The 14,796-nt window shown below is 38.7% G+C and overlaps 1 protein-coding gene across 7 annotated transcripts in view; it reads right to left on the reverse strand.

Moving 5' to 3' along the window:
* kdm4c (lysine demethylase 4C) overlaps positions 1–14,796 on the reverse strand; it is a 398,176-nt gene that overhangs the window by 323,355 nt on the left and 60,025 nt on the right. The window contains exon 8 of one of the 7 annotated variants that reach the window (XM_062971939.1): positions 11–12,579. The exons of the other annotated variants lie outside the window; for them this stretch is intronic. Within the exon in view, the coding sequence (XP_062828009.1) occupies positions 12,497–12,579 (83 nt within the window). The 3' untranslated portion in view covers positions 11–12,496. Of the gene's footprint in view, positions 1–10; positions 12,580–14,796 lie in introns of those variants that run through there. 7 annotated transcript variants of the gene reach the window in all.

Genomic DNA, 14,796 nt, shown 5'->3' on the forward strand with positions numbered 1-14,796 from the left:
TAATAAGAAAAACACAAACAAAAGCGTATCAGTCATAACAAGAATGTTTTAGTTATTTGATATATTCACAGTGTAGAGATATAAACCAGCTGCCCAAATACACCATGAAAATGGTGTTTGATTTTAAGTCCAATCCTTGACAAAATGAAATTTCTGGTTTTAAAGTGTAGCATAATTATTAATATTAATAAGAATAAGAATAAGAATTTTATTTCTTACCCACCTTTCCTTGTGGCTCGAGGAGGGTTACAGAATAATTAAAACACAGAAATGTTGTAAAAATTCCACAAATACACATCTTAAAATGTATTTCTATAAAAGATATGTATTAAAATGTATTTCTATAAAATACGTATTAAAATACACAGAACAGAAGTTTTGTACAGCAAAGCAAAACATAAATGTATATACATTAAAAACCCAACGGTAATTGGTGCATATAGACTTTTAAAAGTTTCATGCCACATTGTTCTATGCTGATAAATTTAGTAAAAAAATTAAACATATATTTTGAAAATTGTGCATATACAGTAGAGTCTCACTTATCCAACACTCGCTTATCCAACATTCTGGATTATCCAACGCATTTTTGTAGTCAATGTTTTTAATATCTCGTGATATTTTGGTGCTAATTTTGTGAATACAGTAATTACAACATAATATTACTGCGTATTGAACTACTTTTTCTGTCAAATTTGTTGTATAACATGATGTTTTGGTGCTTAATTTGTAAAATCATAACCTATTTTGATGTTTAATAGGCTTTTTCTTAATCTCTCCTTATTATCCAACATATTCGCTTATCCAACGTTCTGCCGGCCCGTTTATGTTGGATAAGTGAAACTCTACTGTATTTCATTGGGTGCATTTAACAACAGCAGTGTCTACAAAATAGATACGTCACCAAGTTTTCCAGGTGATTTTAAGTGCAATAATTACACTGTTGGTTTTATGTTTCTGTATGAAATTTGGATGTCTTTTCTTGAAGATTTAAATGTTTACATTCATTCTATCAAAACTCAAATCAGAGAACTTTGAAGAGGAACCACTATATCAGATATGCAATTACTTACTGGCATCTCTTCTAATAGTAAATACAGTAGATTCTATATCAAGGTGAGCTAATTGTATGCCACCTTTTGAGCATAGAAAGGGAACACCACCATTTTTAAAGCCAGAAACACATGAATAAACCTCAAATAGTACTGAAAGGTATGGGGAAATTTTGCATCTAAAGAATCCTTAAAAGTCTCCACATTCCTGGAGTGTTGCCTAACTCTTACACCATCTCTCATATCAAATCCCTACCTATTTGATGGTTAATATGTGCTTATAATGGTAAAAACAAATGCTTTAACTGAGAAAGAGGACATTTTGTTCACCTTGCTTGCTGAGTTATAATGCATGCAGCATCAGGAATACTTCACACACAAAGGATTATGTCTGGAACATCAGTTGGTCATTTCAAGGAGGAGATCAGTATTGCTCTCTATGAGACAAATCATCTGCTAGCAAGGCCAAAGCGGTTAAACAAGAAGAAACCCCATTTATACATACTGTCGTTGAAGCCTCTGATAAAAGGCACATTTTTACACACCTTAAAATCCACTAGGGGTGTCATCAGAACCAAAAAGGAAAATAGAAGTAGGTTTGAAAGTACAGTTTATTTGTTTTTTAAAAAGAAAAGAAAAACTTTAACAATTGCTTTTTCTTTATTTTATAGGTCCCACAGCCTTAAGAAAGTCCAGAGCATTCTTGGGGATCCAACTCACCCAGAATATTCTTTTATTATTATTATTATTATTGCGATCTGGTAGACTGTACAGGACAAAAAAACCGAGAAATGGCTTTTATCCTAGAGCTGTGGCTATGTTGAACTCCATGGTTTCGCACTGATGTGGCATTGGGAGCTGTGCAGTGGGGGTTGGAGTGTGGAGAGATGGGTGTTTCTTTTGTGATGTGTGCTGGGGAAAGTATTTAATTTTGTTGTGCAATAGCACAATGACAGTAAAGCTATTCTATTCTATTTCCAAACAAAAAATATGTAGGTAGAGGCTGAGCTTTGTTTTCATGCAAAATCATTGCTTGTGCAGGCATCTTGGTGTGGAAATTCACATTTTCCCAACATTTCAACAGGGAACTCTAGGGACTACAGAAAAGATCCTGGTGATTTGCATTCTTACCCCTGATTTTGTGAAGTGGTATTGATCCTGCATTTTAAGGCTCAGTGTTCTCAGATGCTTCACAAAAAAACAACACCTTAGGTTCTGAATACTATACTGATTGCCTATGAAAGAAAATTTATCTAGACTCAACTGGAACCAAAGTCCTCCCCTGGTCAATAACAGTAAATAGTTCTTGGTATAGATTGGATTGAGAGGCTTATCCCTGGAAGACCCAATCAGACAAACATTCTAGCAGTTAGAATGCTGTTTTCCATGACACATGAGTTTGCTAATAAAAACAAAATCCACGTCAGGATTTTTCCCTATAGTAACTTACACCATTTAATCAGAGTCATGATGTCAACAGTTTATGCATTTCCCTGCCCCATTCTCCCAACCACCAATGATGCAGGAGAACAACATGCAAGGAAATGTATACTGATACCACAGTGGAATAGGAGAGAACATGCGAAGGCTATTTTCAGTGGTAGCTCTATGTTGCATAAACATGTATTTTTGTCAATCATTTACATAATTTAACCAAGTCTCTGAATAGCAAGGTAAGCTTGCTGACTGCACAAGCCCTATAGCCTAGCTGGAAAAAAAATGGAAGCAGCAAGGTCATGTGTAGGAGCCTTATCATCTAGCGTTCCAAAGCAGCTTCCAAAGACGCTTTTTGAGGAGTCTAGACAATTGGTGACGTAGTAGAGCTACAGATTCCAATTTTTTATGCTGTATAAGGAATCTGAACAAAAGTTTCAAGGATGGTAAAGGTAAAGGTTTTCCCCTGACATTAAGTCTAGTCGTGTCCGACTCTGGAGGTTAGTGGTCATCTCCATTTCTAAGCCGAAGAAACAGCATGACCTCCAAGGTCATGTGGCCGGCATGACTGCATAGAGCACCGTTACCTTCCCGCCAGCGCGGTACCTATAGATCTACTCACACTGGCATGTTTTCAAACTGCTTGGTTGGCAGAAGCTGGGGCTAACAGTGGGAGCTTACCCTGCTCCCCGGATTCAAACCACCGACCTTTCAGTCAGAAAGTTCAGCAACTCAGCAGTGTAACCCACTGCACCACGAGAGACTCCCTTCAAGGATAGTGTCACGTGATGAATGTTGTTCTTCTCAGGATACTCTCCCCATATTGGATTTGGAAACAACATTGATTCTGCATCATACCTGAGGCAGAATCCTCAACTTGGAGCTCGAAGACAACTAAGGGATGAGACAAGACAGCTCCAAAAGACCTTGCTCACCAATCCTGACACTTACAGTGTACATGGCCCAAGCATAAACCGAGTGGCATATCTGTATCAAGGCATTCAGTTGCAATGCTATGCTCATCATCTACCACTAACTGTCATTTCAGCTGAGGGACAACCATTCTAAATGTGTAAATGGATGCAGGATTTATCATACCAGCACTTTAGACAACCAAATCATTAGTTGTAAAAGATTCATACACCAAAAGTGAGGAAAAGTATGCCAAATCATTCTTTGTTTGCCTAGTCAGCACTATTTGTTTTAGAGAAGACACTATCAAGATTGGTATTTTCAAATACAATAATAGGAGAAAGCCTATCTATTAACCACATATATCAAATGAAAACATCACACTTTTTAAAAATCTGTAGGTTTTGGCTGCATTAAATAAATTAAATTTTAAATTAAAATCAATGAAGAAAGAAGAGTCTATTTAAATCTCCTTCTTTATGGATTTGTAATCAGGGCCTGAACAAATGTGGTGACTGGTCATAAGTTAATTTAAATTGGAAAACCACTGGAGTAAGGTAATGCACAGTATATTAAGCCCAGCATATCAGTTCAGAATGTATATTTACAATGACCCTGGAAAATTATGCCCTCTATCATCTCAGCACAGGGGAAAACACAATGCACAATGAAAGATAGATGCTTTGAAAGCCAATCTTCTGTGACTATTTGAAACAGATAACATTTGTAACACCATTACATTTTTTTTCTTAGAAATACTATACTTGCCAATGTTTTGCACATGAAAACGAGAACATAGCTTTGCATAACTGGCTTCGTTATTAGATGTGGCCTAATGAACAATGATGGGTTGAGGACACACTCACAAAATGTACAAGAGCCAAGGGGGAAAACTGCCCATTAACCACTCTATAAATGTATAACTTTTATGCTAGAAATACAAATAATGTTATGGGGATAAGTCTTTCACATTGCGATTCTAACAATACAGCTACATTTCAGATAACTTTATACTCTAATTCATTTTTCAAGCTTTGTGGTAAGAAGGGGGAACTATAAAGACTTTAAAATAGACTGTATCACTGCATTCATTCTAGGCCATGCCTACTGCATGATGACAGGATATCAGACCAACTGTAAGGTGAAAAATGGCAGAGAGATTGGAAATAGGCCGATAGTTATCCAATTGAGTGGGGTCCAGTGATGGCTCTTTCAACAGCAGTTTGATTACAGCCAATTTCAGGCTCGCTGGAATTATGCCTTCCCGAAGGGAGGCATTCACCACCGCCTTCACCCACTCGGCCAATCCCCCTTTGGCTTCTCTCACCAGCCAGGATGGGCAGGGGTCTAGGATGCATGTGGTAGCCCTCACCTCTCCAAGCACCTTGTCCACGTCCTCAGGCTGAACCAATTGAAACAAATCCATTAAAATAGGGCAAGCAGGTGCTTGTGCTACATCCTCAGAACCTGCCGTTAATACGGTGTCAAAGCCAGAACGGATCAAAGCGTCCGCAAAGAACCAAGCAAATGCTTCACAGCGGGCTGCCGAGTTGTCAGGGATCCCATCTTGGGGGACGGGATATAACAAACCTCTGACAACTCGGAACAGCTCCGCCAGACAGTTCTTTGCGGACACAATATTAGCTGCAAAGAAAACATTCTTTGCAGCATCTATTGCCACGCCATATGCCCTAAGATAGGAACATAGCCATGTTCGGTTTGGTTCGTTTGGCTTTGAACACCACACGCACTCTAGTCCCCTCTTCTTTCGCTTCATCGCTGCCAGCTCCTCAGTGAACCAAGGAGATTTTTTTTCGTGTCAGGAGAAACTTGAGTCGCTTCTGGAGTGAGAGAATTGGCCGTCTGCAAGGATGTTGCCCAGGGGACGCCCGGATGTTTTTGATGTTTTACCATCCTTGTAGGAGGCTTCTCTCATGTCCCCGCATGGAGCTGGAGTTGATAGAGGGAGCTCATCCGCACTCTCCCCGGGTGGGATTCGAATCTGGCAGCTTTCAGGTCAGCAACCCAACCTTCAAGTCACTTAGTCCACTACGCCATCTGGAGGCTCCTCTACCCAAGTGGTATTGATACCAAGGTATTGATACCACCAAGGAGATGGTTTAGCTCGGGTACTCGAGAGGGGACATTCTGGAGCGATCGTGTCTATTGCCCTAGCCGCCTCTTTGTTTCAGAGGGCAACCAGAGCATCAACAGGGTCACCAGCCGAGGTGGCAGGAAACTCCCCAAGAGCCGTCAGGAATCTATCCGGATCCATAAGCCTCCTGGGGTGGACCATTTTAATCGGTCCTCCACCCTGCGGAGGTTGGGGGGGGCGCAGTAAGTCTAAACCTGATCAGGTAATGGTCGGTCCATGACAAACTGTCACGACCCAGGCTGCAGAGCACCAATAACCATACACAGAGGCCAGAATCTATCTAATATCTTTATTAAGGAAATATATAAAGTTAATAAAAACAAGTATAGGAAATAGTCCAGAAGTAGACCTTTCAGGAAAGGTCAAGATTAGTCCAAAGAAGCAATGTCCAATATGAAATATTAACGTCCAAAGATGTAATCCAATAACCGAAACACTCACTTGCCAAGCAAGTGAGGGGAGATGACAAGGTCCTTTAGTCCATGAACTTGAGCAAGGCTGGGAAATAACTTGATTCTTGAAACACAAAGCTTGATTCAAGGCAACAAGGAAACGAGGAGCAAGAACAAGATCCGTGGCAATTACTTGGCGAGGTCCGGGAAAACAAGGCAAGATCCGGGGAGAAAACAAGGCTGAGAACGAAGGCTTGGAACAGGAACAAAGGCTTGAGAGCAGGAGTAGCTGTCCACACACGCTGCTCCGGTAGCTGACGAATTGACTCCGCAAGATTCCTTCGGGAGCAAGGAACCTAAATAGACCTCGTTTTCCCACCAGAGAACACTTCTCTGGGGAATCAGAAACGAAAGTCAATCTCTGTGTCCAGATGTATGACTCCCTAAAATTTCTCATGGAGCAGGCTTAATCATCTGAATGCTTTGCTGCAATTCTCAAGCTCCTGCGATTAGCCTGCTGCACTCCTTTTTGCTGGAGATAATAATTACGGCGCGAAAAAGGGGGAGAACTCGACTCAGGGCTTGTTTGGCAGATTTCTGGAAGACAAGCCTCCTGCAGGTGCAAAGGCTCAATTTCTGGCTGGGATAGATCCTTTTCTGGCTGAAATGGTGGAAAACCCAAGTTTTCCTCTTCATCAGTCACAACAGCACTAGGAATGGGACTACATGGCCCATGAATCATCACACAAACGGAGCAATGGTAAGCTCCTCCACACCATCACCTTCCTCCCATCCCTGGCAGAAAACCAAGTCAAATGTGTGCCCTGGTCTGTGGGTAGGGTCAGATACTAGTTGGGACAGCCCCATGGTTGCCATGGTGGCCATGAAGTGCGGACTGGAAGTAGCGGTCTCGGCATGGACACTGAAGTCCGATACCGCCGATTTCTGGGCCTAAATATATTGCACAAGATTTCTCTAGCCTAAAATGATACATTTTAATATATTGGGTTTATGGTTCCCGTCCCCTTGATCAGGTCATGTAAGTGTTATTTATTGCTATAATTGTATTATTTTACTTTGCTTAATAATGTGTTATTATGTTGCTATGTAATGTTTGTGTTGTTTTTATGATTGGAAACCGCCCTGAGTCCCATCCGGGAGATAGGGCGGTATATAAATAAAGTTTTATTATTATTATTATTATTAAGTCCCCCAGCACAATGAGCCGTTGGGACTCCAAAGCCAGGCCCGAGACTACCCCGGCTAGCTCAGGCAGGGAGACTGTAGTGCAGCGGGGTGGTCGGTACACTAGCAGAATCCCTAAACTGTCCCGGCCCCCTACCCTCATATGAGCACACTCAAACAAGGTAGACTGCGGGATGGGGCACCTGGTCAGGGGGATGGACTCCTTATAGACCACTGCAACCCCTCCTCCCCTCCCTCCAGATCTTGGTTGGTGCTGCACGGTATACCCTGGTGGACAAAGCTGGGTGAGGTTAGCTCCCTCAGTCTCGTTCAACCAGACGAGGAAAGGGATAAAATGGCCCAAGGGATAACATGGCCCAGTCTCCACTCCTATCCCCACCCCAGAATAAGGCTTCTGCAGTCAGCCTATCACATAAGCCCATTCCATAACATCATAGAATAGAGTTGGAAGGAGCCCTATGAGTGATCCCTTCAGGGAGAGAGGTGCAGGTCAGAAATTTATTATTATTATTATTATTATTATTATTATTATTATTATTATTATTATTATTATTATTATTATGTCCAACCCCTGCTCTATGTAGGATCCCCAGCCAGATCATCCCCAACAGGAAGCTGCCCAGTCTCTTTTTCATAACACTCAGAGAAAGAAATCTCACCACTTTTCTAAACAATTAGTTCCATTTTTGAACTGCTCTTAAGTTGTTCCTTCTAACTTTCAGCTGAAATCTACCTTTCTATAAATTTAAATAAGTAAGTTTGTTCTTATTCTATGGGACACGAGACATGTACCCTCCTCTCTATGAGAGCCCTTGAGATATTTAAGGAGTGCAATCATATCACCCCTCAGTCTTCCTTCATCAAGCTGAACATGCCAACCTTCTTCAAATGTTTATCATATGATTTGCTCTCCATATCTCTTATCATATCTGTTGCCCTTCTTTGAACTTGCTTCAACTGGTCTATATCCCCCCTAAAATAAGGGGATGAGACCTGACTAGCTCAGAATGTAGTATCAATTTGGAAACTATGCTTCTAGTAATGCAGGCTACAATAGCATTCACTTTCTTTGTCGTAGCATCACCCTGCTAACTCATATTCAGTTTATAAGAAACAATAATGCTTTTCATATAGAATCATAGAATCATAGAGTTGGAAGATACCTCATGGGCCATCCAGTCCAACCCCCTGCCAAGAAGCAGGAACATGACATTCAAAGCACCCCCGACAGATGGCCATCCAGCCTCTGCTTAAAACCCTCCAAAGAATGAGGCTTTTAAGCTTATGTTTTATTGCTGAGCCATGTATTCCCCATCCTCTGTCTGAGCATTTGGTTTTTGTGGTCTAAATGTAGAATTTTGCATTTTTCAATGCCAAGCTAGATAATATATCAAGGATTATTGATCTAAAACTATCTCAACTAGTTTCCTGGCTAATTGTATTCTGAAAGTAAAAAAGCTACAGTGGTAGAATGATGGGAATAATATTAAAAATATTTCTGCATGGTATTTGAATTGTTTTTAACAGTGTTTTATTTGTTTATTTTATTCAGATTTAAACTTAATTGTTTGACTAACGGTAGCATTTAATTCTATTCTAATATTTATAGTTTGTAGGTTACAGTAGTGTGGATCCAACAGCAAAATCCAATCAGGGGAGTGTTACTTCGGCTAGGTGTTGTTTCTCAGTCTTATCAACCTCCTCTAAAGTTTCTGTTTACTCCACAGGGAGAACAATCAAGATACAATAAAAACACCTGATGTTTCCTCTGTAGAACAAAAAGAAATTTGTGATGACAACTTAAAACAGAAAAGAACAAAGGAGTAACACTTGGATTGCGCCCCATAATCGTAACTGTCTATTTTAACTTTAAAAAATGAGAGATTCAACTATAGACTCAATGTCTCATCAAATTTGACCATTATACAAAGGTTATCATCTCACTTTATGTATTCCACATTTAGCAAATTCAAACCACAGCTTCACTCACTTCATTGTGACAAAGCCAATACAAACTATTACACATCAAAATATTATGTATAGTATGTAAATATATTATGTAAACACACTTATATACATAATGAAATGCAAGACTAGTTCTCAGACTTAATGTTAAACAATTTCCTCCCACGTAAGTATAATGTCTTTAACAAGTTTTAAAGGTGTTTAGGGAAAAGATTATCTCCATTTCAGAGCACCAACTATTTGAAAGCAAAGAACAAGGAGATGTAACGAAATGTGGGATGTTAATAGCCCAGTTCTCTACAGAAGTGCTCTTTTCATGTTGTTCAACATTGTTTAAGTGGAAATGTATGTTTTGCAAACAATGTGCAATATGTCTATCCTTATTCATGTTGACTAAGGATAATACACAGCCTTATAACTGTGTAGTCAACTGAATGGCTAGATGAAATGGATATTCACCTCCCTCCTGAGTCTCCTCACAGTTGAAAGCTGAATGCAATGCATTGAGTAGCAAGATGAACATATAGACTAAGGCGGGGAAACATCTTGTTGCAAACACTTTCACCTTCTTTTAAAGGATCCTGAAATTTGATGAGAGGAGGAGTTTAATTTCTGCATCCTGAGCGGAAAAGCAGGAAAGTGATATGGATTTTGATCATCCCAAGTCCTGTTTTTATAACCTATTAAGATCTTGCTCAAAGGGATTTGGGGGTTATTTTCTTGTGTCCAAGTGCACTCTTAGGGCAGAAGATGAAAACTTTCATGGTCAAATTTTCTGTCCGAGAATATTCCAAATGCTGTCAAAAATAGTGTGTGGAGGGAGGGGACCCAGCAACAACAAAAGAAAAGAAAAAAAACAAAATCAAAAAGAAGAGAAACAGAAGGGCCACAAGTCCACTCCTGCTATTAAAAGACGAGCATGTGAAATAGTGTAGTGGCTACATAAATGCTAAATATCCTTTTATTTGTACACATTTTAAGTTCTTACATTTGCAAGGATCTGAATAGCACCGAACTATTCTTGAAGCATATTAGAACAGGGTAATCCTCCTTTGTAACTGAGTCTACAACCTCAGCAATGAATATTCCTAAGAAATTTGTAAATTGAGATAACAGAAAAGTTGTCACCACATCAATGATGGAAGAACAATGAAGAACAATCAAATCCTCTGGAGCCTATGAGAGCTAATTAGTGTGTCAAATTTTATTAAAATTCAGAGCTAATTGATTTTCCACACACTTCTTTAATGTTTTGAATAAAAAATCAAAAGAAGCTCTTTAAAATACCAAAAACGGCTTCCTCTAATGTAGGGTTTTATGTTGCCCCACTTCTGAAGGAACTGTTGGTGCACAATTTAGATAAATAACCTTAGGCCGCAAAACATATATTTCATTTCCACCAGTATGATCATTACATCGTAATAAAAATCACCATCATGATTTATAAAGCCTCAGTGCCTTCTGCTATATACCTTATTAAAGGTTCGTTTAAAGCATATAAAACGTACCCTACAAAACAGGCAATAAAAGAGACGGAAATAAATTAGCAGTAGGAACAAACCAAAGCCTCTTTAGAGTAAATCAGTACAGATTTAAAGAAGAAATAGATGGCACAATAAGAAATTTCATTTCTTGGATGAGTCAGTTCAACATCTAGAGCCATTATAACAGTCTGAAAACTTCAATCCACATAACAGGAAGCAATGGGCAGCAACTGAACACACAGGCCCATGCATGGAGATTACAGCCTGAAGGTACTGAAAAATTGTTCTGTCACTCCGCAGGCAGTCGAAGCTAGGAAGCAAATACATTGCTGCACTTTATAATAGTGAAACAGAAGTTCCACTAAAACCCTGTGTTGAAAAAATGTAATAAATAACCATAAAGCACATTCTAATGCAGATTTAAACTTGCTCATTTCATTGGGCTTAAAGCTATATCAGATTGCCACCTTGGTAAATTTTATATGCTCTGTGTATATATCTGTGTAAAACAGCAGTTTGTACTCATCTTATTCCTCAAGAAGCTATATACCCAGAGTTACAATACTCATGAGATAAGTATTTTAATCTTCTACCCCAAAATATAGCAACTACAGAGGTAATATTAAAATATAAAGGTAACTAAATACACACATTTTAATTTAAACAAAATAATCTTTGAATGGAACAGACTGACATATCTACAAATTGAAGTGGGATTTCTCAACCATTATTCATTAATCTCACAGAATACCTGTGAAATAAATTTGTTTCCATTGCAACTTTGCCAAACATAACTGAACATCTTAATGAGATGTCTGTTTTTAAGCTACCCTAGTGAATACAGAATAGACCACCTAAATCTCTTTCTGTAACTTTCATTTTTCTTTATATTTTCCAACCAAGCATTTCACTACCGAAGAATTCAGTGATATTAGAAAGGCGCATTACTAGTTTCAAAACTGCAATAACAGCTCACTTGAGATTTTTATTACATTTGTATCTACATAAAATTGAAAGAATCACATAAATGAGAAAGTACCTGAAGGGCAAAATCAAACTGCTGCTTTTATTAGGTGCAAGTCTAATATCATTCAGATAAAATATTTGTAGGTGCCATAGTCAATCAAGTTTTCAATGGATTCCAAAGATGAAAGCATTCATGCATAAAAGGCAATGTGATAATTATGATGGGCAGACAAGATAATGGAAAAAATCCTAGCCTTCTTTTAATTTTATGTATCAAGTACTGACTTGACCTAGATAACCTGCAATGCTTCACCACATTTACTGCATTATTTTAGCATTTTAATTATTTAGGAAAATTCAATTAATTCAGGAGGCATCTGGTAAGCAGGACCAGCCTTCCTACATCTCACAGCTTTTTTTAGATGCTGCAACTCTATGCAACACTTTTAATATAAATATGTAATTAAGCCTGAAATCTATTCACTCTGCAAGTTTATTAACCTTTGCTGATTATGCAAATTGTAGCTGTGAGGCTGTCGTGACATTTCCATCATTTTAAAACAGCTTGTTTTAAAATTTTCCATTGTAATTTTTATGGACAGTGACTAGAGCATTGAAATTACATACACATTCTCCCAGTAATAAAACAGATTGTCTCCACCCTCACCCCAAAATTTAGTGAATAACCACTCTTGGATTCTAATATTCCAAATCAGAGCTACAAACCACTCATTAAAGATGATCATCAGTATTACAGATTATACTATTATTTCTAGAATTACTCCTCCGTTTTAATAATCACACTTTTGTTGTTGTGTAGCTTCAAGTTGTTTCCAACTTATGGAGAACCTAGCATGGTTTTTCTTCACAATGTCTGTTCAGTTGGCTTTTACCTTTGTCTTCCTCTGAGACTGAGAGAGTATGACTTGCTCATGGTCCCCAGTGGGTTTTAATCAGGGATTCAAACTCTGGTTTCCAGAATCCTAGTCCAACACTCAAATCATTACAGCACACTAGGAAAAATAATACAGGCTTGGGTGGGGACTGAGCACAGGAATTCAAGTGCTTAGTTTTGAATGTAATTTATACATTTTACAGGATGTCTAAACATGGCTTAGTATGCTGATTTGGGAGGGGGGCTGAATCCATTTTACTAATGGTTCTCGACCTGTGGATCCCCAGATGTTTTGGCCTACAACTCCCAGAAATCTCAGCCAGTTTTCCAACTTGTTGTTGAAGGCTTTCATGGCCGGGATCACAGGGTTGTTGTATGTCTTTCGGGCTGTGTGGCCATGTTCCAGAAGTATTCTCTCCTGACGTTTCGCCCACATCTATGGCAGGCATCCTCAGAGGTTGTGAGGTATGGATAAACTAAGTAAGGAAAGGAAAGAATATATATCTGCGTAGAGTCCAGGGTGTGGCAAGAGTCCTTTGTCACTGGGAAGCCAGCATTAATGTTTCAGTTAATCACCCTAATTAGCATTGGAAAGGTTTTTGTCTCTTGCCTGGGGGCATCCTTTGTGTGTTCTCTGTGTTCTCAAATAATATACTGTGTTCATCAAGATATACACAGATATATATTCTTTCCTTTCCTTACTTAGTTTATCCATACCTCACAACCTCTGAGGATGCCTGTCATAGATGTGGGCGAAACGTCAGGAGATAATACTTCTGGAACATGGCCACACAGCCCGAAAGACATACAACAACCCAGCTTTCCAACTGTTGGGATTTCTTGGAGTTAAAGGCCCAAACATCTGGGGACCCACAGGTTGAGAACCACTCACTATACATATGTGAAAATGGGCTCTCTGAACCAAAAGTGCAAAAATTCATAATGGAGCTGCAAGTCCACTTTTACAGTTTTTACAATTTAATTCTCGTTGTTTATGAGTACAAGACTGAAATAATGAGATTCAAACAGTAAAGGCATTGCCATGTTTTTTTGCTAAACTTTCGTATATTTAAATTATGTTCTACCTTACAAATTCTTTTCCTTTCCTTTCCATTTTTCCACTCATGACTCTTTGAATCAGATTTGATTGGTGTCTGTGTGTGAATGAGTTCATTCCTATGTATATGTGTGCACACAACTGTGATTTTTTTTCTCATTATGAATTACCATAAAAACGTAAGCACAATTGATCTATGCTTGCGAGGTAATCAAGGTGGCGGGAACAAAAGCAGTGAAGGGAGGTAGTTTCTGAGGAAATGTCTGACAAGGAAATGATTAAGATCCCCCACTCTTCTTATCCTTTATCAACTGACAATTTCTCCCTCCCGGGATGGCAAAATAGCATTTCCCTTACTTTTTCCTTAATATCTGGTCCACAGGGCTGAGAGAAGCCATTCAAATAAAAAAGTTTAAAATAATGGCATAAGCACAGGAAGAAAGCTAGCCCCTAGCCCCTACCATTGTCTTTCTCTTCCCGTGGAGTGACAGTCACAACACAAAAGTACCTTCTCTGCATATAGACACTCCACACAACAAAGAATACCTAAAATTGGGAGAGCATTTCTTTTAAAAACATGAATTCTCTCCTAACAAACATAAACTCATATATTGCAGGATTCCTGAATATGCATCGCCATCCTTGTGTAGCTTAGGCTGTATTTTAAACTGTCAGTTTCCATGAGAAGAGAGCAACAGTAAGGGATTCTTGCTGTACTCATGAATTTAGGTTAGACACTCTGAAGCAGATTGGGGGGGGGGGGGAGATAAACTGGTCCCATGTACAATTCAAAGCCTGCATGCATGGCATTTGCTTTTGACCAAGATGACATTTTCCTCTTTCCGCTACTTTTTCATGTTTCTAACCTTATTAATTCTTTATTTAGGTAGAATATGAAGATATATAACAAAAATAAGGATATCAATAATGTTTCAAAATAACTACTGTATATTGCTTAGATATGACATTCTACATTCCCCACCCACCACTAAAACTATACTTGAATACTTGAATTTTTTATTGTACCAGCCATAGGCCATAACATCAAATAATAAACAACCTTTAAAAGTGCAATAAGCACTTTCCAATATAAAAATTAAAACTTATTCCATTTACTGGCCCTTTAAAGTTACAGTAGCAGTGACATGATAACAATAACAGTGTCTGATTTGTATCATCCGAAACTATCTCCATTTCCATTTCTAGCCTCCACTGTGGACTAACATCTCTAAAACTAAAATATGTTTCAACTGCATATCTTTGATATATGAAAGTATT

Source organism: Anolis carolinensis, chromosome 2, assembly GCF_035594765.1.
Source record: "Anolis carolinensis isolate JA03-04 chromosome 2, rAnoCar3.1.pri, whole genome shotgun sequence".
NCBI lineage: Eukaryota > Metazoa > Chordata > Lepidosauria > Squamata > Dactyloidae > Anolis > Anolis carolinensis.